The sequence below is a fragment of the Crocodylus porosus genome, unplaced genomic scaffold (assembly GCF_001723895.1).
Source record: "Crocodylus porosus isolate Cpor-Errol unplaced genomic scaffold, CroPor_comp1, whole genome shotgun sequence".
NCBI classification, from domain to species: domain Eukaryota; kingdom Metazoa; phylum Chordata; order Crocodylia; family Crocodylidae; genus Crocodylus; species Crocodylus porosus.
This window is the reverse complement of record NW_017728948.1, coordinates 44,131,335-44,156,401: the sequence shown is the minus strand read 5'-3', so window position 1 is coordinate 44,156,401 and position 25,067 is coordinate 44,131,335. Positions and strand designations below refer to the sequence as shown.

At 43.6% G+C, this 25,067-nt stretch overlaps 1 protein-coding gene across 9 annotated transcripts in view; it reads right to left on the bottom strand.

Annotated features, from left to right (window-relative positions):
* TBC1D1 (TBC1 domain family member 1) overlaps window positions 1-25,067 on the bottom strand; it is a 178,849-nt gene that overhangs the window by 57,990 nt on the left and 95,792 nt on the right. For 5 of the 9 annotated variants that reach the window (XM_019552947.1, XM_019552951.1, XM_019552954.1 and 2 more), the window contains 7 exons: window positions 22,078-22,188; window positions 15,840-15,968; window positions 13,020-13,106; window positions 9,146-9,423; window positions 6,527-6,685; window positions 3,816-3,935; window positions 2,151-2,290 (listed from right to left, as the gene is read on the bottom strand). In XM_019552947.1, coding sequence (XP_019408492.1) covers window positions 2,151-2,290; window positions 3,816-3,935; window positions 6,527-6,685; window positions 9,146-9,423; window positions 13,020-13,106; window positions 15,840-15,968; window positions 22,078-22,188 — 1,024 coding nt within the window. The remainder of the gene's footprint in view (window positions 1-2,150; window positions 2,291-3,815; window positions 3,936-6,526; window positions 6,686-9,145; window positions 9,424-13,019; window positions 13,107-15,839; window positions 15,969-22,077; window positions 22,189-25,067) is intronic. The other 4 variants (XM_019552949.1, XM_019552950.1, XM_019552952.1 and 1 more) reach the window with 4 other exon arrangements.

Sequence of the window (25,067 nt, the reverse complement as noted above, 5' to 3'; positions counted from 1 at the left end):
CGGGTGCTGTGCGATACCACGTGCATCCAGCGGGAGCCTCCCCTGTACCATTTACATCTTTTTAAAATACCCCTAGGAGTACGCATACTCCTGGTTGACAACCACTGATCTAGAGGATCCCAAGGAAAAGCAAAGAGGTCTGGAAATCACTATTTATCAGGAAAAGTGGCAAAAAGTTAAGGATTATAGAACCAAATTCTATCCAGTTTTAGTAGAGTTGTAGTAAGGTCATGCCTGTGATGGTCCTGGAAATGTACAAGGTGGACTTGAAAAACTGCACTTTGTACTCAAAAAGCTTGTTTAACATGTCTCCCAACTATACAGTTGGGACACTGAAAAGATATCAGCCAGTGTTAGGGAGGTACAACTACACTGACATTAGAGAAGTTAAACTAGTGGTCTCATTCAGGGTGCCATGAGAGCCCTTCAAGGGAGTTGCAGAGCTGGAACCATCACTTCAGCCACGTGGAAGTGTCCAGCATGCCTTTACTTCTAGGCCAGGCATGCCAGGCAAATGAATTAATCTAAAGAAACTCCTCTGCTACAGCTCCTTCCCAGTCTGCTTGCCACAGCCCCTCCTAGGGACAGCACAGGGGACACTTCTAACATGTAACAGCTGGGTAACCAGGGCACACGCTACTGAGGCACCGAAATGGAAGAGAAGGCTGATTCAGTGACAGTAGGGGGCCGTGCTCAGCATAGGTTCAGGCAGAGGCCATTAGGTCTAGTGGGATAGACAGACTGCCTGGCCAGTCAGGACTCCCCCTTACAGTCTAGCTCTCCCCTCCCCTTGCTCCTATGCAACAACAGGTACTTTATTAACACTTCCATAGCCACAGCCATATTACAACTTTTACAGCATATTACCAGCAATTCTAAGAGGGTTAATGGAGGAGGGTGAGAGAGGCTGACATGGGGAACTCTGCCCTGGGTCCCCACTGCAAGCCTTCAGGCCCTGGGTGAGCCCAGGCTGTGGCAGATAAGACTGGATCCCCCCCCATCCCACTTCTGGTCTCAGCACAATACCCCCCTCACATCCCATCTCTAACATCCAGGGCACAGAAATAACTAGTTATGCCATTATCTGGAGTTTTCAATTGGGGTCCTGTCAAATTCAGGAAAGTTATGGAGGATGCCTGGAGTCTGAAAAGGTTGTGAACAACTGAGTTGAACTTTCTTGCCCCAGACATGGATTTTGCCCAATACCTCACTTCTATACTCCCAGAATAAAAGACCTGGCAATGATTAAGTAAAGTTACTTGATGACAAAGTGTAAAGTGACATCAACTAAGACAATACCATATTCACCTGAATCCAAGATGACTGACTAAGATTAACTTCCACATATAATTAGATTATATACGTGGAAAATTTATAAATTTGTTCTAATTTTCCATGTACAGAATCTAATTATTGGGGGGTCATCTTAAATTTGCCCCCCTTACAACTGCAGCAAGGCAAGCAGCTGTAAGGGGACAGGCAGAGGGGGACACCTACCCCTTGTCCTCTGCCACCTGTTCCCCCCCATCACTTGCCCTTCCCTGGTACCGGTGTGCCTTGGCACCTATCCTCCTCATAGTGACTTCCCCCAACTCCCCCCAGCCCTATGCCTGTACTCCCTGGTATCTTCCCCTTGTGGAGAAAAGGACAAAGGCATCAGACAGAGGTGCACGGGGAAGGGAGGGGGTTACGTCACAGCTGAAGCTGCAGCTGTAACCCCAAGGCTAAGCCTAAGCCTGGGTTGGGGCTAGAGCCTAAGCCTGAGTTGGCCCCTCCCACCCCATACTGTGCAGCCTTGTGCAGCACTCAGATCCAAGATGAGGGGCTTTCTCTCCTATGTGAAAATAATATGGTATCGATTGAGAGAAATACATAGTATGCACCTAATCATAATGTCCATTTTTCTTTGGCTAGGAGAGTCTAAAATAAAAGTTTTATATAGCTGCTAAGTTACAGCATGATACAAAAGTGATAGAAAACAGAAGTGGTCATTCTAACTGGGAACTGAATACACAGCAAATGAATATTATTACAGGGTACTCCTTGGTTAGATTAAATTTTCCCCACCCTAGTTAGCAAAGAGAATTAAAGATGATAAATACTTCAGAGGTTACATACTTTAGGACTTTTTAAGTGAATAGGGATCTTACCATCATATCGATTGGGTGAATCACATGTTTTCTGAGGAGTTGCCACTCGTAAGAATATCTGTTGTCTCCAAGAATGTCGGCGAGTCCGTATAGGACTGTCACTGCCAGCACCCTGCTGGCTTTCTTTGGACTCACAGTCACTAAAATTGCAGAGTACAGAATGATTTATGAATTACAATGACACAAGGTAAAGTCCGCTAATACTGTGAAAGGTGTCAGGTCTCAAAGAATATTAAAACAGAAGCCACCAAATTGGTCTAAGTGACCTGCACATGCTGGGCCAGACTCCCAGTGTTAAATGCGTGAAATTCATACCTCTGCAATAGGCCTGCACAGGGGCAAGTGCATCAGCCAGGCTAGTGACTAGAAAGAGCATCCAGCTTAGTCCGGTTTAACAGTTAAGTGTTAAACCGGACACAGTTATACAGTGTCAATATTTTTGTGATAATATATAAACATACACAATATATGTTAAATACACAGTGCATATCCATATTCACATGCCTTTACATTCTGATATTTCAGTGCCTTTCACAAAAATCTTGATGTTGTTATGGAGGTGCAAAGTGCTATTACTGCCTTTTATGAATGCATCTGAAAAAGCTTTATAACTGTAAAATTAAATCCCACAATCTCCTTGTGAGTTAGGCACATAGGGCAACTATACACAAGCAGTGAGGCTGCTTAAACACACTATAGTTACAGCGCGTCACAGCAGACTTGATTAATCGAGTCTGCAGGAGTGTGGTAATTGCTACGCTCCAGCAGCCTGCACCATCTTATGAACTGGTGTCCCTGCACTTAAAAATGGAAGCAGGGGCACTTTATTTAAAGCTTGTTTGAGAAGATCTCAGAGCCACTCTAATTAAAGCGCCTCCCACCACTCCTGGAGCATGTATATAAATGCCCATGGGTACTCTTCTCTCACATGCACAAACTGAGGAATACGGAATTTACATGTCTTGCTCCAGGTCACAGAATGAAATCAGAAACAGAGCTGGGAATAGTTCCCAGGAGTCCTGGGTTTGTTCCTTTGTTTTAAACCAGAGGCTACTCACAGAGTTGTCTGTAAAACTGAAAATTAAATTCTTAATAGCAATGCTGTCTTTCAGCATTGCTATTAATGACTTTACCTGCTTTAAGGAATTCAGGTCATTCCTTTTATTTTTCTTTTCAGCAACCCTAAAAACTCTGACATACTTGTACTGTGCTCATTATGGAAGATATGCAAACTTCAAAAAGCTCTGAACTCAGTAACTGAGTTTGTAAGCCAAGAACCATCTTGGGATGAACCAACACTCTCATCCTGTCCTTCCAACTGAGGACATTGCTGTCAAATGGGATATGCCACGTATTTCTTAAAGGAGAATTCACTGGTGATGTGAAAACAGCCTTTTGGAAAAGAGTAAATCAGCCAATGAAAATATATAAGTACATGTAATACTGTCACAAGAGCAAAGTTTGGAAATGCGTAGAATCCATTTTCTTTACATGTGAGAAACTGTAGGTAGCCTCTGACCTTTAACATTTACATTTAGATTACTTCATGTGTCACATGCAAGTGAATGATAATAATATTAATCATTTTACAAGTGTAAAAAGTGTTGTCTCAAAATCAAATTTAACAAGATAATTTTATCTTCAGGCATAAGAAGAGCATCCTACCTTTTTGTGCTCCTAAAGTCAGATGCGTTATTTTCATGTACAGGAGCCAAAAATTTTAAGAAATTTGGCACAGAGGAGGAAGAATGAAGCCTTTTCCTTAGAGCAGTACGGTAGAAGATGCTGAGAGTGCAGTTGGGAAAAGTGCAGTTTAGAATGAAGAAGCGTAAATACAGAGTAAAAATCGTACACAGTGAAAGTTTCAAAACTGAAAAGAAGCTAACACTTGGAGTCATAAAACACCAGGGAAAATAAAGTCAAGATGAAAACTGTTTTAATCAGTCCTACTCTGAAATATGTGTTTAAGACACTTCAAACATTCTGGTATGACTCAGTATCTTTTCATAAATTCGTGCCCCTCTGCTTCAGTCAAATTCCTCACAATATATTTAGGATTATAGGAAAGCAAGGCTGGAAGGGATCTCTTAATGTCATTTAGTTTATCCCCCTGCTCAATGCAGGATCATCCCTGACTAAACCATCCCAAGTCAAATGTCCACACAAGCTGCTCTTGAAAATTTTCAAAGATAAGTGTTTCAGCAACATAAAGGATTTGTAGCAGCTCTAGAGCCTAACAACTGCTAAAGTTGATAGGCACATGTCTGATCGACATTATGGAAAAAGAGGGAAAAAGCTGACATTTCTGTATCCAGCTTGTAAGCAAAAAAAACCCCCCAAAACACAAAAGCTTAGAATTTTTAACCTATACATTATTTTTTCTGCATCTGATTATTTGGGTATGTTGCTCTTGTTATATAGCAGAAGCCATCAAATCTCATTACAAACATTTTAGCAACTCTGACTTGGTTGTATCCCCTTCTCTCCAGAATGAGCTACCTAAAGTTTCTATGACATTCAGAAGAAGCAGCTGAACATGAACAATTGTAGGTGTAGACATACAACACATTTAAAATGGACTTGGTAACAGTGGAGCGGGTACATGATACACAACCTTGCAGAAGCATAAGCCACTTTGCTTCAGGGCAAAATTACTCAGAGGCCGTGTCAACACATGTGGTGAAATGTGCAGTTGTTACTGCGCAGTCATTTAGTACTTGTATATGCCGTCATTACTACGCAGTACCGTCGTTACTTCGCATATTGTCACCACACAGTTTTTTCCCTGCAGGGAATGTGTTTGTTCAATGCAAATTCACTTCCCCTTCCACCTAATAGCCAGAGGCTATAATAGCACTCACCAGGGACAGCCAGCCAGCTTTGTGTCTAATTTTCACCAAAATGGTATATCTGGATTGCAGCTGGCACTGCCTTACAAAAAAGATGGTGAACAGGGATGGTGAGATTAATATGGAACAATCACTTGCATTAAGTAAAACAAACCTTTAATATCTGGTGAGCCAATTTCCAAGGAAAATCAGCCCAGCACATCTCCTGACCATAACTGCATTTTGCTCACAGAGTTATGGTAGCTTCACTTTACAACAAACAGATTTGAACCTGTCAATTCACCTGAGAGCTCCCCATCATATATACTTCTAAGTAGCAGCCCTTTGAGACATGATACAAAATCCCTTTCAATGGTGAGGAAAGACTTAAAGCAAGTGTCACTGCAGAATCGACTCGGGAGGCAGGAAATCATCCCCTTTCCTTGGTGACTGGGAAAGAGGAGGAGAAACTGGGTACAAGGAACTGGAGAGGTGTTTTTTGAAGCTAGGGTCAAAAGATGTAGAGGATTTGCATAATCAGATTTCTGCCCCTAGTGCAGTTCCTGAGAAAGAAAAGGGGAAGTTCATCTCAGATAACACAAGGCTAAATAGTAGCAACTATTTAATATTTTTTGGTAAATATGGAACAAGTAGACAAGTAAGCCCTACAGCAGACATGGTTACGATGCAGATTCTGCCTTGTGTACTCTCTCAGGATCAGAAGGATCAGTGTCTCCCTCAACAGTGCTGCACAAAAAGGCAGAAAAAAGAAAAAAAAAAGAGAATGCCAAGACAGAAAACTTGCTAATGAACAGTAACTCTTAACAGTATTCCCCAAGGACATTTGTCTGACCAGTCTGTTGGAGCTAAAGTAAACAGTCTGATTCAAATGACTTTAGGCAGCAACTGGTCTTATCTTTCAGGGAAAGGCAGGATGAATGGCTCTGTCTGTCTGTATTCTCATCTAAGGAAGGAATGCCAAAACTATCACTTCATGGTGCTGAAGGTAATGGAACAACTAGAGACTGAAATGGTTCTTCACAAGTCTGACATTTCTTGGCCTATTTACTTTACTTGATTAAATTTGTCTTTCAACTCTTACCGAGTAGTTTTATCCTTCCCCTCTCCTCTTCTTAATCACAAGGCACAGGAACTCAGTTCTGCCTTACGCTAAACAGGCGGAACTGAGTAATTCTGGAGAGAAAAAGCTGGACCAGTGTCCTTGGTATCAAACCTCTTGCCCAGGTTAGACACTACTGCTACCTAATACATAACTAGAGCAACTGACCCTTGCATAACAGAGGGAGGGTGGGGTGCATGTGTGCACACAAGTTCCTGAAGTAATTTCATTTGATCAAAACAAAAAATTCCATCAAGTGTCTGCATCAAAATGCAGTGCCTGAGGAGTTACTTTCCCCCTCAGACTATCTGCACTCCACTGCCTGCAAAAATCTTAACTTTCAGTTATTCACACACAGCAAGCTCTGGCATTACAATACTGCATGTTTATGATACAATAAAATAAACTCTATGCATCTACTATCTCACCTCTTTTGTGTAACATGCCCACTTTGTTCTCCACTTGAATTATGCTTTAGATTTTTTAAAAAGTTGGGTGAAGAGGCCGAAGGACTGAGACGAGCTAAAGGAGTTGGAGATGCAGGTTGACCAGAACAGCTTTTAGACTCCTTCACAGATGTGTTCAAACTGTACAGTGAGAGTCCAACCATGAGTATGGAGGTGAGGTAAGAGAAAGAACAAATTACAGGAATAGACAGAAAAAACAGAGTAAGAATGCATATCTATCCTCCTTTAAAAGAGTAGTGAATGATTATCTACAGTTCTGAATTAAAGCTCTAGCACAGGGGTTGGCAACCCCCAGCACACATGCCGAGTATGGCACGCGAGGCCATTTTCCTCCGCACGCATTGGGGCAGGGGCGGGGAGGCAGCAGCTGTTTGCAGCCTCCCGGCTGCAGCTGGCCCCAGCTCTAGGTAGCTGCTGCCAGCCTGGAGACTGGGCTGCTCCCAGCAGGTGGCTAGGAGGCTGCAAGCCCTGCTGGGAGCAGCCTGGGCACCATGGCTGGCAGCAGCTACCGCACAGCCTGGACTGGCTGTAGCCAGGAGACTACAAACAGCTGCTGCCTCTCTGCCCTGACCCTGGCCCCTATGGGCGCAGTGCCAACACCTGATGCCTTTCCGGAGCCTGGGGCTGGAAGACAGCTGGGGGTGGGGAGGAAGCAACTGTTTGTAGCCTCACAGCTGAAGCTGGCCAAGGCTCTGGGTAGCTGCTGATAGCGATGGAGCCCGGGCTGCTTGCAGCAGGGCTTCCATCCCCCCAGCCACCTGCTGGGAGCAGCCTGGTCTCCGTGGCTATCAGCAGCTACCCAGAGCCTGGGTTGGCTGCATCCGGGAGGCTACAAACAGCTGCTGCCTCCCCTCTTCCAGCCCCAGCCCCAGCCCTGGGCTCCAGGGAGGCAGCAGACAGCAGCAGTGCTCCCCACTGTGCTGCTGTTCTGCAGAGCAGTGTGTGGGAGCCGGCGTGGCAGGGGACAGCTGGGGGCCAAAGCTGCCTGCCACTCCGAGCTCCCCGCTGCCCTGGCCACACTTCCCCTTCAGGTGGGGGCAGCAGTGAGGGGCACAGCCCTGCATGCTGCCAATGTTGTTCCCATGCACACAGGGGAAGTGTGACTCAGGCAGCATGGAGCTTACAGCAGCTTTGCCCTAATGCACAAGTCAGCTGTACAGAACACACAAGCGTGTGCTGAAAGACCCTGATTCACCAAAATACTTAAGTGCATATTTAGCTTTAAGCCTTTGAGTAATCTCAGTGAAATCAAACAAACAAGTCATTTATAAAGAGAGACATGCTCAAGAGCTTTGCTGGATAAGAACACTTTGGAACCTATTTTTATTCTTAAGAGATTTAGCAAGAAGTTGCTTTGATTTCCAAGTTTTATCTGACTGAGGTTCTTTTCAAATTCTCAACTGTAGTACAATTTTGGCCCAATTCAAGAACTTATCCTATGTCATGTTAGTGGGAGCGATTCCATTAAGAGACCAATCTTTTGAAGAGCCAAATGAAGTCAGAAGTTTGGATCCACTTTTGAATGACAGAGCAAACTGAAAGATTATTCAACTTTTAGCTAGAATTTCAGAGGGAAAAGGATGAACTGACTGAAGAAGCAGCTACAAATTTTAAGGCAGTGCCTGGTGGTACCAAGCCTATAAGTTTTAAGTCCTGAACTGCACTGCAAAAGTTATTTAACATTTAAGGAACAAAAGTTAAAAAAAAAGGCCAAAAAGGCAACCCAGGTTATGTTTCCTTTTACATACCACAATTCTTTTTTTCCTGTCATCACCTATTTCAAACATGTTCTTTGACTGCTCTGCTTTCTTCAGGGAAAAATGAGCTGATGCACATACACACTTCCAACTATGTAGATTGCATAAATCAGCAATTTTGGCAGACAGATGCCTACAGACAGGAATGTTTCCACAGTAATTGAAAAAAGCCAGAGAAAGGAAGGAGAAAAGGCTCATAAAGCTTAGTAAGGTTTCATGGAAGTCTTTCAAGGAGAACATCCAGGAATATTAGCAATAAAATTATCAGTAGTCTGTTTTTGTGAGTATAGCTTGCAATGAATCAAGAACTGATCAGACTTCTGATGCCTGCTACTAGTGATGAAATTTTATGCAGTTTTTTTAATTGACTTAAATGTTAAATGTGAACTGACCAACAGTTCAGCTTTCTATATCACATAAGCAACAAGATTTTTCTTCATAAATATACTACACAGAGCTGTCATTTACTTATACAGCCCTCAGATCCAACCAAAAAAAAAAAAATAAACCCACACCTGAGGATCATCTGAACAAGAAAGCACCCCTTATTATCCATCCATTATTATACTTGCACAGGATATGGCTTTCTGACATTTACTGTGGAATTGCAAGTTTCATGTTTTATTTCCCTCCTTGAATACACACAAAACTAAGATGGCAGTTGTTTTAAATTATCACATATGCTCTAGGGGGATAACACTGCTACACATTCCTTAAATACTAAGCTTCTCTTTCATTAAATTAGCATACCTAGTATATTATGGACTTCCCATAATATGCCCAAAATATATGAAAAAATATCCTGCTTTTAAGTGAGTCTTACTTTCGCTTGTGAGGAGTCTCTGTGCTCACTGAATGATACCTCATTAGTTTCCTTTGTGGAACAGATGGTGATGTTTCAACTGCTTCCAGAGGTTCCTGGCATTCAGTAGGCAAGTGACTCAATGTGTTTGCTCGCCTTCTAAAGCTTGGGTGAGATAATTTATCGGGCTGCTCATCAGGATGACTATCTGGGTCACTGGTGAGATCGTCTACTGATGCATCGGTCTTGACAGGACTTTCTGACGTAACTGGAACTTCTCTCTCACACAGAGATGGCTCCTAGAAATATATATAAGAATGACACGTGAACGTATACGACTTGAAAAATATTTCAGGTGGTTCTCAATCCCAGGTTATTTTTGACATCATACAGCAATTTACTTTATAGTATAAACTGATTTATTTCTAAAAGACAGCCTTTTTGTGCCAGATGTATACTTCCTGAAACATAAGGCCATGAAAATAAATATAGGCCAACATTCCTAAAACTGAGTGCCTAATCTTGGGCACTGCAACAGCAGAGGCTGAACAAGATGATTAGTGGTAAATTCCACTGGACCCTTCTCAAAGCCAGCCACTTATTTCAGTGCCTGTTTAGACTTTCTAGATGGAATTTTAGACCAGTGATTCTTGACCAGGTTGCCACAGTACCCTGGGATGCCTTGAGAACCTTTCAAGGGTGCCATAGGTGGGCAAACAAGATTTACAAAAACCTTGTTTATTCACAAGATAAACCCAGAGATTTCAAATAGAAATCCACATTCTGATCTGGTGTGGTTTTTCTGAGTTTTTGGAATGTAAAATTGATTTCTGACTACAGAAAAACAATAGCACAAGTGAAAACTAAGAGCTGGCATTTTCCATGGGGTGCCTCAAGTCTAATGTGGGCTGCCTTAACTCTAAATAGATTGTGAACCACTGCTACAGACATGAAGTTATTACTGCTCTGCTTTCTCTCACACAACACCTACTCCTTTCCCTCAAACTGGGGTGTTTTAAGTGGGAAAGCTGATTGGGATAGAAGAATGCTGTTTTAATTTCTGCTCTACAGTGCAGCAGCTGTTGCATTACTCTTCATTCATTGTTCTTCACTCTAGAGTGAAACAGGTATGACCCAACTATGGGGAGTCAGGGTTCAGAAGCTGAGGGTCGACAATACTCTATAATACAATCAAGCCCAGAAGCAAAAACCAAGGGTCACAATATTGGGTCAGTTTGATCCAACGCATGCCAGGGGCCAAGCGGGCCCATAGATCAGGAACTGAAGAATCCAATACAGAGGACAGGGTAAGCAGGAACAAGGTGTTGAGGTCCAAGGCAGGAAGTAGACTAGAGAAAGGCTGGAGGCAGGACAGGAGGGTTTGAAGCAAAGGCAGGGTTCAGAGCCAGGAGGTCCAGGACAGGAGTCAGTCAAAGTCCACAGCAGAGATACTAGGAGAACTGCTGCAGGGACAAGGTCCTGCAAGAATTGGAAGGGTTTTATAAACCTCCCATCAGAGGTTTGTAGCCTCCATTGGTTATCCCAGGTCACCTAGATCCCATTAGGAATCTCACGGGAAGGCCAAGACTGAGTTGGAGAAAGTGCACGGCTAGTCTCCTGGTAGTACTGTAGCCTGGTTCTCTGCTGGTGGGTGTTGTGGATCAGGCTTTGAATCCCAGGGGTGTAACAGTGGTGTTATCATCTCTCCTTTTTAATGATCTTCATGTTTTACTAATCAATCTAACCTTTCCATCTGTTAGCTGCTACAGATCTCTTCCAACTTCACAGTCTTGAAGATTCTCGAACACTTTTTAAAATCACAGGTCCACCCCTGGAGATTGGACTAAAAAGCAGCAGACAGAGCAGTAGCTCAAACTTTTCTTTGATGTGGTTGAGAAGCACTGTTGGTGCTGCCCCAATTTACCTCAATGCTTCTCAACTGGGTCTTGCTACCTCCAGATAAAACTGTCCCACATGCTTGCTGTACAACCAGCCCCAGAAGGGTAAGTGTGTGTAATTTCTGTGGGTTAAGTGGAACCACCCCTGTGCACCTCTGTTTCCAGGAGGTGCGTGGAAGAGGCTGAACTGGGAAAGGCAACAGCCAAATCCAACTCCAACCTGCTTTATGCTGATAGGAGAGCCAATGCAGCAGGAGTGCACATGGGGCAGTTTTATCTGGCTGCCTACTTGGCAACAGCACCTCCACTGCAGCACTCCTGAGTGGGGTTTGCTGTTACCTGGTTGAGAACTGCTGCATCAAAGTTTCAGCTTCAGTTAAGTAGGAAAGACAGAGAAAGGGAGTCAACTGAAGATTAGGCTCTGTCCTTGCTTTATATCGCTATAACTCTGGAAAAGTCTTTTTCTCTTCTTTAGACTTTTCAAAACTAAAGTGCATATTATATTCTGCAGTATGTTGTATGTCAGAAAATATAGTATTTGTCCTGGTAACTGAAACAATGACCATATTTGCCCACATCAAAAATGAGACTGAATTTATGATGATCCCCCAATAATTAGATTCTAGACATGGAAAATGTATAAAAGTGTTACAGTTTTCCATGTCTAGAATCTAGTTATTAGAGGGTCATCTTAAAATCTACCCCTCGCCACTGCAGCAAGGGGCCAAGCTTCAGGTGAGTCATGTGGCCTGCCCGCTGCCACCTGTCCCTACTACTTGCCCACCTGGTGCCTGCATACCTCCATGCCTGCCCCTGTTCCCCCAATGAAGTGCCTGCACACCCCTGCTACCCAAGACCCTTACTACTTGCTCTCGCCACAGTGCCGGCAGCGTCCCACACCTTGCCACCTCCCACTTGTCTCCCTTGCCACCTGCCCTACACCTTTGCCCCTCCTCCCACCATACCCTTTTCCCATCCCTACCTTCCCATCAAACCTCCAGCTCCAGCTCCAGTCCCACCCCAGCCTGGGGCAGGGAGCACAAAGCATGTGCTACCTCTGGCCCCAACCTGGCCAGGCAGCAGCAGTGGTGGGAGTGACAACTCTGATCCCAACACCAGCTCGGGAGATAGTACCAGAGCTTCCCCCACTGCTGCTTCTGCTACTGCATAGCTGTGTGGGGGCTGGAGGCAGGATGTGCTCTGTGCTCCCTGCCTCAGGCCACAGCAGGGCTCCAGTTGGAGCCTAAGATGCAATGGGAGAGTAAGCTGTGGTGGAGGGGAGCAGGAGAGGAGAGCAGATGGCAGGGGGCAGCAACTGAAGCTCTGAGTCTGAATCCAGGACTGGAGTTGGGGCTGCAGTCACTCCCCTCCCCCCGCTTGTATTCAAATCTAAGGCTGCAGCCACTGCCCTTACCCCATTTCCCATGTTGAATGGGAAAAGACCTTGTCTTGGATTTGAATATGTTACCTAGATTTCAGGATCATTAGGAATGGGCTATGAGCCACAACTGATTATAGTTAAACTTTATAGAGGGAAAAAAGGGTAATTTGAGAGTAGGAGTTGTCCTAGTCAGTTTTGAGGATAACTCAAAATAAGAAAGGGGCAAATAAATAGAGATAGGTAATTGTCACAACAGTAACAGAAAAGTAAGCATTTTTGACTACAGGAACCCATTTACACGTAAGTTTTACCATAAAAGGTAATATATTATCTTGTTCTTACAAACAAAAAAAATTAAAGAAATCAGTGCTCCACTGGTTGGAAGAAAAGCTTTTCTACTACCTATTTTAAAACACATTAATTTGTAGCTACATTTTTATTGTCCTGTTTTCTTTCTTTTCCCATATGATTTAGTCGAGTGCCTTACAGGAAAAAGTAACAATAAGAAATGAAAACATATTGGTCACACACTCAATATCTCTAAATACCTTTCATATCCCTCCCTATCCATATTACCTGCTAAAACAGAGATATCAGTATGTAGTTCATCACTTACTTTACTTGTGCTGCTTAATGTACTGGATAAAGAGCTGTCCAAATCCACACTGCCAGAACTTTCTAAAGGACCTTTGGGTTTGTTACCCTATAAAAAAATAAAGTATATTTATTATATTGATGAATTCTAACAGAAAAGCCTTGCTGGACCTGTCAAGTAAGAGATCCTGTCAGTATCGAATTTAACTTTTTGAAATACCTAGAAGTATCCACACTCTGCATAAGAAAAAGCTGCTTCCTTTGGGAAGGCCATTGATAATTTTAAGGATTCCAGCAATCAATACATTCGTGCATGTCAAGTTTTTTTTTTCAGGAAAATGTGCTGTTGCTTGCATCATAACCTCCAACACAAACATGCATGCGCGCGCGCACGCACGCACACATAGCAAGTTAGAGCAAGCAGAGAGAGACAGAGAGAGTTTGAGTAATCGTGTGCCTGAATTAAATTGCAAATACTATCACAGCACATCCGCTGGATCCTACAGGACATTTCATACTAGATTCCATCCATCATGATGCAAAAACATGAATTAGATAACAAGTAGGAAGAACTAAAGAGTCCTTTAATATCAAAACACTGCACAGCAGACCATCACTTCTGATATTCTGATTTCTATGATCCCAAACCAGAATAAACAGTCATAGAGTTGGTATAATTGGTATAATGTTTCAAGGCCTTTAGTAAAGGACTCAAAGGATTGCCTGGCAACTTAACAGTTATGCACTAACATACCTGTGGAGCAAACTTCATTCTAACTCCTGAGAGTTACAAGTTGGCTTTTGTTCTGAAGCACAAAGGTGAATCTGTTGTATGAAATTTTGGTCCATCTACAGTTCAGCTGGGATTACTGTTATTCACAGCAATAAACATAACTCATTTGAATCTTACTAAATGTTTTGCATCATGGCTGGTCTACAGGACATTTTAACCACAAGGATGATGCAATAAAAGCCCTCTTGTCAATAGCAACTGTTGCAAGCTAAATCAGTATAAGCAGTTTTATACAGCAGTCACATGCAGGTGTGTGTTCCTGTTGGAAGAATTGCTGCTTTTTTGGTTGAAACGATGAGTATACAGGCAACCCCAGCTTAGTGCTATTTCGCTACAATGCTTTTTTAAAATTGATACCTGATTCCACTAGTGCTCAGTGAGTTTCATTGTAACATTTGCAGTTGCCATCTTGGGTCATTAAAAACACATGCATTCACCATCTTGGGTCATCAAAAGCTTTGGGTTTTGCTTAACACCGATTTCACTTAATGCTTGGTTTGTCAGGAACCAATTAAGAGCACTAAGCAGGGGGTGCCTGTACAGTGTTCACTCAGTTTTTGTGGGGGAAACATGCCTACTCTAGGAGAAAGATCTTTCAAGTGTCAACCTTAAAGATCTGCCTTGCAAGAGAAACTCTTTCTTACAAGCATGAATGTTGGTACAAACCCACTGCCCCACCCCTGGGTTCAGGAGGGAGCACAGCAGTGAGAGCTCTGGTTCAGTAGGGAGCAGAGGAGTGAAGCAGTCAAGAAATTATTCCTGTACTGTATAGGGGCAGTGATGGCTGCATTCACCCTAGAGGGTTTTGTTCATAGCACTACCCCGGTATCTATATCCCACATCTACATCCCTAAGCTACCACATATGTCATTCAGGGGTCAGATCAGGCATGGTTTGTGACCACTATAGATGTAATACTAAACAGTCCTTCCTAGAGACGGCAAAGTAGGCTTCTGACAGAATAGTTTATTTTGCTTGAGTAATAGGTAAGAAAAAGAAAGGGTGCCTGTAATAAAATATATCCGTAAAAATATCAGTTTTTATCAGTTGAAGCTGCAGCCATACCACAGTACAGTATACTGGCATATCTATTATTAACAAAGTGCTCCAAATGTAAACCTGCCTTCATTTAGTTGCATATTCTGTGGCAGTGCAGGGGCCAGGGTCTCCATGGAGACCAGCTCCAGTTGCTCTGGGGCTGGGATCTTGCAGCAGCGACAGCACAGTCAAGAGCTGGGACAGGGGCGTGCAGGCAGCAGATTGCAGCTCTGCCCCAGTTCTGGACCATGCTGTCTCAACTGCAAGTTCCTAGCCCCAGCCACAGAGCAGCTCCCCACCCAGCTGCATGTCCCGCTGCCACTGCTGGGGCTAGTCCGCATGGAAACCAGCCACAGTGATGTGGGCAAGGAGAGTCCAGCTGCCAGCTGGATCTACCTTTTTGCCCACCCCTGGCCTAACAGCACAATTACCTCTTTTTTTCCTGCCAGGGAATACAGAGCTAATATTTTCAGCTGGACATCTACAAGATGTAATTTTTTCCCAATATGTTTATGGTTAATTTTAAAATCATTAGCATGTAGAAGCTTAAATTATTCCTTCCTTCAAATGTGTATTCACCCGCTACCTTTTTTACCAAGAATTTCACCTATCATACTGCCCAAATGCCCACAGATATGTTGGAGTCTTCTAAACTAAAGTTCCTTACAATCCTGACTTGTAATCCCAAAGCTATGTTTACTTTTTATAGACACTTCTGATCAACTTTGTCAGAGGTTTTAGAAAAAAAAAAAAATGCATAAACTTACACTTACTACTTCTTTATCTACTAGTTTGTTCACTTCTTTTACGCCTCGGCAAGGTATTACATTCTCTGAAAAATCCATGCTTAGTTTTGTCCTTAGCACAACATGCTTTTAACACTCTCTTTGCCAAGTTGCTTAACAGCTTATTTGAAAGATAATAAAAATGAGACGCGTATTGTATATCTGTCACTCAGATAAATAGAACAATGCTGTCAGGTTTCCAGTCAACAAAAATGAATATGCTTACCCGTGATAAAATACTCTCTAAGGATTCTGTTAGGGATCTTTTAGCTTTGCTCTTCAACATGTCCAGCCTGAACCTGGAAGCGCTACTCGGGATTTCATTTCCAGCATTCTCTGTAGAGGGTTGTGAAGCCTGTTAAGTAATTAAAAAAAACCCAAACACATACAAAATACAGGTAAGTATAGAATACAGTGAAAAATCTTCAATTTCCTAGGAGCACACATCCTAGTTTTTCTATGCCAAAACCACTTCTCAGCTCTCAAACTGCTCATTCACTGTTTTCCCACCAACTACGGAAGTGATCTATCATAAGAACAAGGAATTGAATCGCTTTTTCAAATGAAACTGTTAAAGTGATGTGTCATGAGCACTAGGAGTCCTGGTACTTCATAACCAAAATATAGCTCCCTTCACATATTTATCTCAAATAGCACAATTTTACCCACTGTAAGCAAAAGAGAAATAGATTCAACATTTTGGAAAGTAACGGTTTGCTTTGAACCCCATATTAGACTTGATTGATCATCTTTAGGGGCTCACACCAATACCCTCCCTAGACCTCCAAAACTTAATTTATTAGGATACAGAGAACTCTGAGGCCCAGGAAGATGTGCAGCGATTTAACACTGGCACATGCATCAGCAGTGGGAATTCTCACACAATAAGAAGAATAGGCAACTGAGAGATGTATATTTAAAGACAAAAAATACAGCCAAATCACAGCCTGTAAAAGGGCACAGTTCTCTGTATTGATAAGACCTGCTTTTCTGTTTTGACCTGTCAACACTAATGGCAACTCTAAATCTCAGAGATATGAATGCCTGACCATCATAAACTAACTGATAATAGACCAGACAGTACTATATGGACAACTGAAGATATGTTAGATAATAGCAAACTTTGGGCATAACCATTCTGGGCTGTTGCTGATTTAAAACAAAATTCCAATTTCCAAACATCTGAGAACAAGATAATTATCCTCTAATTCAATCCTTTTCACTCCTAAATAGCAAGCGATTGGGCTGGAAGCATTCTGCAGTTGTCTTCAGATGGAAAACACATTTTGCAAGGAAGTTTTAGTTAAAAACAAAACAAAACAAAAAACTTACTTTTAACTCACAGCTGTTTATATTTTTCTAATTTAAAATTATGAGCTTGATCAAAGTGATTGCTCAATATTATTCAAAAATCAAGGATAACTAGCAAATAGAACAGGTAAAAAACTGTAAGGTATTTTGGGCTGACTATCTCAGAAAATAAGTCCTCAAATATAAATCCAAGGGTATCTACTCTTACACAGCTCTAAAGATGAACAAGGAAAAGGAGATATGAAATGATGTATTAAGCCAAATAGGGTGTGTCCAGACATTCATGGATGCTTGGTTGCCTGGGGACAAGTAGAGGCAGTGCACCTTGCACCACCGCTGCTCGTCCCAGGGGAACGCCCATGCCATGCATGCTTTCGCATGCAGCAAGGTGCCCCAGGTGGGGTAGGGGAGGCTGGGGCCAGCACTGGGATGGCTACTGCAACCTTACCTGGGGTCCCGGGGGCCTCCCAGGGCTGCAGCTATGGCGATTCTGCCACACAGAACCTAGCTGGCAGCGGGGAGCGTTTCCGGGAGGCCCAACTTCACTTTTCAGCATCATGCACTGGCCAAGCATGCATTACTCTGGTTTTTTTCCCCCACGTGTTTTTTTTTTTGACCCCTGAATATCCAGAGGTCAAAAAAATCTGCGGAAAAAACCCCCCGGCACAGTGCATGCTTGGGCAGTGCACCCTTGCACTGCAGAGAACACTGGACCATGTGGTATGTGGTGCTGCAAACATGCTTGCAGCACCACATATCACAAAATTGTGGACGTGCCCAGTGGGTTAAGGGGTAAGTCAGCTTTCGTGATGGAATGCAGCCATCTTTCCAAGTGTCAAATTATACGTTTTTGGTTTGAGGACCTAAGAAAACATACTATATCATGTCTCAGCAGTATTCAAATTGCATAAAAGTTTTATGCTAAAATATTATCTTGCTTTCAACACATTAATAATCAGAATCCATTTGCTAAAGATAACTGCCACTAGCTCAACTAAAGTTATTTCACATTAACAAGGGGGCATTTCTTCTCCTTCCCCCATCTTACCTAAGCCTATGCTGTTCTTCCTAATATTTTTCCTCACATATTTCTGGTAATACACCCAAATGAAACATAATACAACATTAAGGATCTCCAAATATGCCATGCTTTGAGGCCCTGAATAAATAACCTTAGGCAGAGTTCCAAGTGACTGCACACACCAGCTACAGAGAGAATTTAACTCTCTGAGCTCATACCTTAGTTCAGGGGTCAGAAACCTACAGCCTACAGGCAGATCCAGCCCAAGGAGCTGGAGCTTCAACAGCAGCAGAGGGCTTTGCCTATGTGGTGTGGTGTGGTGGAGCTCTGCACATGCTGCACCACAGCTGGGTGCTGGGGAGAACCAGCAGTGGTGGCAGCTGGGTCCTAGCTCCAGCTTACCTTGGACTCAAACTTACCATTCTTGCCTATCACCAGAAAACGTTACCAACCACCACTTTGGTTCTTACATTTTTGCCCAGCAGGGAGAGAGGAGCACTGTAATATACACTGTATGCCAGCTGCCTGGTGGCCCGCATCACCAACTGGGTGGTAACCAGTGGGGCCATCAGCTGGAGCCAGAAGGGCTTCATGTCGATGGAGGGCTGCTATGAACATAACTTCACCCTCCAGATGGCCCTGGACAACGCCAGGAGGATGAGAAAGCAGTGCACGGTGGCATGGCTGGACATCTCTAACGACTATGCCTCCATGCCCCACCGCCACATCTTCGGCGCCCTCCGCAAGCTGGCTTACCGGATGGTGTCATAGACCTAGTGTGAGAGCTCTACCACACATGCACCACAACCGTCCGCGCCACCGATGGAGAGACCACGGAGATCCCCATCCAGTTGGGGGTGAGGCAAGGCTGCCCCCTCAGCACCATCATCTTCAACCTGGCCATGGAACCACTCCTTCGAGCCATGGCGGGCTCGACCTGTACGGCCAGAAGTTGAATGTCCTGGCCTACACTGACGACCTCGTCCTCCTTGCCCCCGACGCCATCCAGCTGCAGCAGATGCTGGACGTGATGTCCGAGGTAGCCAGGTGGATGGGCCTGCATTTCAACGTCGCCAAGTGCGCCTCCCTGCACATCGACGGCAGGCAGAAGAGCCGCATCCTGGACTCCACCCTCACGATCCAGGGCCAAGCGATGAGGCACCTGCGTGATGGCGAGGCCTACTGCTACCTGGGGACGCCCACCAGACCAGGCAGATGCTGGAGGAGACCATCACTGGGATTGTGCAGGACGCCCACAAGCTGGACTCGTCCCTGCTGGCTCCCTGGCAGAAGATAAATGTGGTTAACACCTTCCTCATCCCCTGCGTCACATTCGTCCTGAGAGGGTTGGCGGTCCCCAAGACCCCCCTCAAGTAGGTGGATACCAAGATCTGGCGGCTGCTCAAGAAGTGGCTGCACCTGCCGCTGCAGGCCAGCAATGAGGTCCTACACATCCCCTACCGGCAGGGAGGCGCCAACATCCCCCACATGGGAGACCTCTGCGACACTGTTCTGGTCACCCACGCCTTCCGCCTCCTGACCTGCCTGGATGCGACGGTAAGTACCATCATCGCCAGCGCCCTCGAGGAGACCGCCCGCAAGAGGACTGCGAGGCAGCCAACCAGACAAGACTTGGCCACCTTCCTCAGCAGCTCACTGGAGGGCGAGTTCAGCCAAGATGGCGGGGACTTTGCCTCGCTGTGGAGCCGAGCCCACAACGCCACGCGCCGCCTTGGGAAACGCATTGGCTGCACCTGGACCTGGACCAAGGAGCACCAGGAGTTGGGAGTCTCCCTGCAACCAGCCCTGCACGCCGACCGCATCACCGTGACGCCCCACACGAGGACCTTCCTGGAGAGATTCCTGAAGGATGCCATCGGAAACAAGTACACCGGCGACCTGAGGGCCAAACCCAGCCAGGGTAAGGTCTTCGACATTACCTCGAAGTGGGATGCTAGCAACCACTTGAAGCTCCTGCTGGGCATGACGCGCTTCGCAGACTGGCGCCTCCTCCACCGCGCCCATCTCAACTGCCTGCCTCTGAATGGGGCCGTGCGCTTCGGCCACCGGGACAAGAGGTGCCAACTGTGCGGCTATGTGGCAGAGACCCTCCCCCATGTGCTGTGCAGCTGCAAGCTACACGCCAGAGCCTGGCAGCTCTGCCACAATGCTGTCCAGGACCGCCCGGTGAGGGCCATCCCGGCTGTGGCAGGGGAGATCTCCGTGAACCGCACTGTCCCAGGCTGCAAGAGCCAGATGTGACCCAGCATAGTCATCACCAATGAAGAGGCCAAAAAGGTCGTGATCATGGATGTCACCATCCCCTTTGAGAACCAGCGCCAAGCCTTCACCGATGCCTGGGCTTGCAAGCAGGAGAAGTACGCCCCACTGGCTGACACCCTGAGGGGCCGTGGCTACGATGTGACGGTCGACGTGCTCATCGTGGGAACGCTTGGAGCCTGGGACCCCAGCAACGAGAGCGTTCTGTGTTCCTGCCACGTCTCCCGCCACTACGCCAAGCTGATGCGCTGCCTCATGGCATCCGACACCATCCGTTGGTCCCGCAACATCTACATGGAACACATCACGGGCCACCGCCAGTACTCCGACTCCACCAGACGAGCCACTGCCAGACCAGACCTGGAGAGGACCACCTGAACCATGCTCCCCCTCCGTGCTAGATGGACTTTTGCTTCACTCTGAGAGGATTCTTCGACCACGGACGACCCCACTCCACGCAAAGAGGACTCCTGCAATGAGACTCTGTATGGACTGAGGCACTTCCTCCACCATTGCGGACCATTGTAATGGGTTTGTGTGTATCTATCTCCTTTCTCTCTCAGCGTCGCAAACCCTTTCCCTCCCCTTCCCCCTTTTCCCCCATCCCCTACCCCCAGGCTTAGTTGGCTAACTTTGTATCTCCTGTAACCTAGTTGCATTCCCCGCTTCACCCCCACGCCTCTATTGTTAGTCCCTCACTCGGGCAATCTGTATTTCCCGATCAGCTTTGTCATCTTTCTTCTGGATTCCCAAACCTAAACATTTACTATTAAAATTCAATCTATTTCTTACTGTTGGTAGAAACTAAAAAGGGCAAGTTAGCCACAAATTTCAAGAAGTGACAAGTGGTTTGGGTTGTCCTGGTTTTCAGGCTGACAGTTACCTCCCATGTTTACAAGCTAAGTGCTCATCCCCTTTGAAAAATCAATTTTTCAAACTGAATGCACAAAATTAACACACAAAAATCACTGCTCTTTTGTGCGTCTTAACTACGTAGTTTGAATACAGTACTCTGTCAGTAACAGGTCTATGCACATTATACATAAGTTGCTTTGTGGCTGCTTTGCCTCTTCCCAAGATGCTTAAACGCCAAATATCGTCATTCCTTTCCCAAATAAACAACTGTTTCTTTTGTCAATTCTGCATCAATGTTTATTAACAATCCCTGCTTACATTAGTCTGCAATAATCTTTGCACACAAAGAAACAACTTCCAAATTACTGGGTAAATTTTAAAATTAGTCTTTAAATCAGAATATATTCCTGTGGGTTTGACAGACATTGGGTTTGACAGGCCGTTAAGTTCAAACAGGGACTGGCAGGGAGTCAGAAACAGATGGGAGAGTCTTTTTAAGATTATGCAGAACTAACTATGACGGAATGCAACATTTATTACAACTATGTGAGTGAAGACATAATTGAGAACATAATTATACTGAGAACATAACAGTAGCCAAATTTGAAAGATCAGTGATCCATCTAATCCATTTGCCTGATACACAATTTAGTTCCAAGGAGAGAATCAAGGACAATTCAGTGGTGGGATCAGCAGTGGTGACTGCTGGGTCACAAACCTGTCGCTCCTAAAAGGTTGCTGACCCATGATCTAGCCTGGTGCTACATAGCTAACCCTTTATCTGACAGTACCAGATACTAGAAAGGCAGATTCAAGAAACATTACAGTGGTTGGTTTATGTCATTAAGCAAAAGAGTTTATTTCCACTTTTTTCCCCTCTTTTAGCGTTAGTGTTAGTTTAAAATTTAGAAAATGACAAAGATGGAAATTAATTCTTTAAAAGTGAAAAGGAACGAAAATCAAAACATGAAATCTTTTTAAGCATAAGATCACATACCGACTTTGCTTCCCCAACATGAATATGATCCTTCTGTTTTTCTTCATACATATATCTCAGAACAGAGATAATTACCTCGTTCTCTTTTTGATCATTTCTTGGCCTTAATTTCTATAAAGCAACACAAAAAATAGAACTATATTATTATAAAACTCTGCATATTATTTCCCTTTTTTACTTTTGTGATTTAATATAATCTTCTTGATGCTACCCTATTACTCCACTAGAGAGTGCCAGTGATTCAAGTAATGCAACAATCTGCTTAGGTAACTTTAATCATATTTTACAAATGCCAGTCTTGAGGTTAATTGCTGAATGTAAGGCACTGAAGCAATGGAAGGATATTTTAGGGGGGAGGGGGAATTTTTAAAGGATAATATTTTAAATAAAGCTATGGTTTTTGCTCTTTACTGTTTATGCAGTATTTATCGTTTGCTGAGATCTATATGAACTTTCTACTATGGATCTAACTTTCATTATATAAAAATTCACTTTTAACAAAATCATTTCTGTAAAATATGATTTTTAAAATTACATTGTTTCTCCTTTTAAAAATTAAGACATCTTTATGTTCTATAGAGGTTTGTTTCTAAAATATTTGTATAGTTTTAATTATAGTAAATATTCAATACAGTACTTGATCTTTGCAGAGGGTTACTTGCATCATAAGAAAATAGAACCAAATAAATTAGTGAAATAAAAGTAAAAACATCATACCACTGTTATGATATTAATGTTTTAAAAGTTACAGTGCTCTAAATGTTAGTGACCAAAAATTAGTTAATGATAAATCATTTAAAGTATTCCTTTTGGTTACAGGAATGATGAATGATAGAACTAAACAATGTAGAACAGATAAAAGCACGGACTGTATGTACATCAAGTATAATCTAGGAGTAAGGAATATCTAACGGGCTATACGATTAAAATTACTGAGATTTTCTTATTCATATTTGTATTTTGCTTAGAATTATTAGAACAGAAAGTTTTTTTAAATGATAACTCACTACAGTGTATGTGCATACACATGTATCCAGTATATAAAGGAGAAACTCTAAAAATTTTTGAAATTCATAAGAGTACTGCTATAATTCACAGGGTATATACTAGATACAAATATTGAATGTCACAATGAGTAAGTGGGATTAGTTAAATATTTTTAGAAAGATAATCGTTTCAAAACATAAATCAGGATAATACCATATTGAACATTACAGACACTGAACCTAAAATGACAGGCTGAAAAAAAATCACTATTAAAAATATCTGAAAAAGAAATATGTTTTATACTAAGTTTCATCCACTGAATCATTTTAGAGGCTTAAATTAAAAGGCACTTAGTAACAATAAGTTATTTTCTTAGACATCATTGCAAATGGGTAAACTTTAAGTTACTGAAATAAACAGTCATCTAAACCTCCAAATGGAGTAATGGGTGATTAACAGCCACCAGTAAGACAAATGATACAGCAAACAGTGACATCCTATAGAGAGGGTGGAAGTAGTATAACAAAAAACCATTTGCTGATTTTCCACACTAAAACAACAATTAGATTTTCCTCCTTACTAACCTTCAACCCATTCACAAACATTCACCTTCAAATTCCCAATTTCAAGTTATTTTTGCAAAATTTCATAAACTCCTTTCTAAGCAAAACAACTGTGCTTACACTATGGCAGATGAGGAAGAAAGTATTTAAGGTGGAAGTACAACAAAGTTTCTAACTGGTTCAACAAGCTGAGGTATTTTTTTTTTTGAGTTAACCGTCCTGCTGAAATCATACAACTTAATTCAGGAATGTTAACATACTTCACATGTTCATCAAAAATAGCAAAGCTTTTGAAAGATTTTGTTTTTGGCACAGAATGCTGAATGTTCAGTTTCCTAATGAAAAGTTAAAGCTTTCTAAAGTAAGCACAGTCTTAGTGAAAAGAATAGTTGAATGAAAAAATTCATTTTTTCTATTGAAATGCAGTTTAGATTGAGTATTTTTGACAAGCTCTATGAATGAAAAAGCAATTAAATATAGGTTGTTTTCCAGACTGTCATAAACTACTGTGATAAGCTAAAAAGACAATTCTCAGGAAAATGAAAAAAATCTAAGATTGTAGGACTGTAAGAAAGTAGTAACTGAAGAGCCTTCATGATGTCAAATAGTCCAGTTCCCTGGTCCGGGCAGGATCATCCACAACTAAATCATCCCAACAAAGCACCACTAACTCAGGTGTGCTTAACCCCCGGACGGTGGGCCAAACCCAGCCTGTGGAGCTAGCATGTGGCCCACGAAGCTCCTGATAAATTGGGAAATTTGGGGGGAAAAAGCAGCAGCCATTAATACTGCCACTTATCCCCTGCTGCCAAAGTCCCAGGCATCCAGGACTCTTAACCCCTCTCCTTCCCTACCTCTACCCCTGCTCCCCCCCACATTGCCAAGTCAGTGAGCACCACTGGTCTAACCTGCTCTTGGCAATTTCCAGGGATGGAGATTTCACAACTTCTCTAGGTAGGATATTCCAATAGTTAACCATTTGCCTAGTCAGAAAAATCCTCCTAATCTCCAACCTAAATTTTCTCTACCGCAACTTGAGGCCACTGTTCCTAGTTCTATCCCCTCTGGCCACAAAGAATAGTCTATCTGAGGGGTGCTCAACCTATGCCTGTGGGCCTCTGGAGCTGTGTCATCTGACCTGTGAGTTTCCCCACAAATCAGAAAATGTGGAGGCAGAAGAGCAGTGGCCATTCCCCTGATGTCAAATTTCCTGATCCATGGGAAGCCCCATGGGCTAAATGGGGAATGCAAGGCAGTGTGGGATCCGATTTCAGTACCTAAGAGCCTGATCCCAGAGCCCTGGGCATGCAGGGCCTGATCCTGGTGCACCGGACCAGTGCAGGATGTGCATGAGGCTGGCTTTGAACCGAGTCGATCCTGGCACGTGGCACCGGGCAGTGGTGAAAGAGTGCCGGGACCCAAACCCGACACACGGAGCCC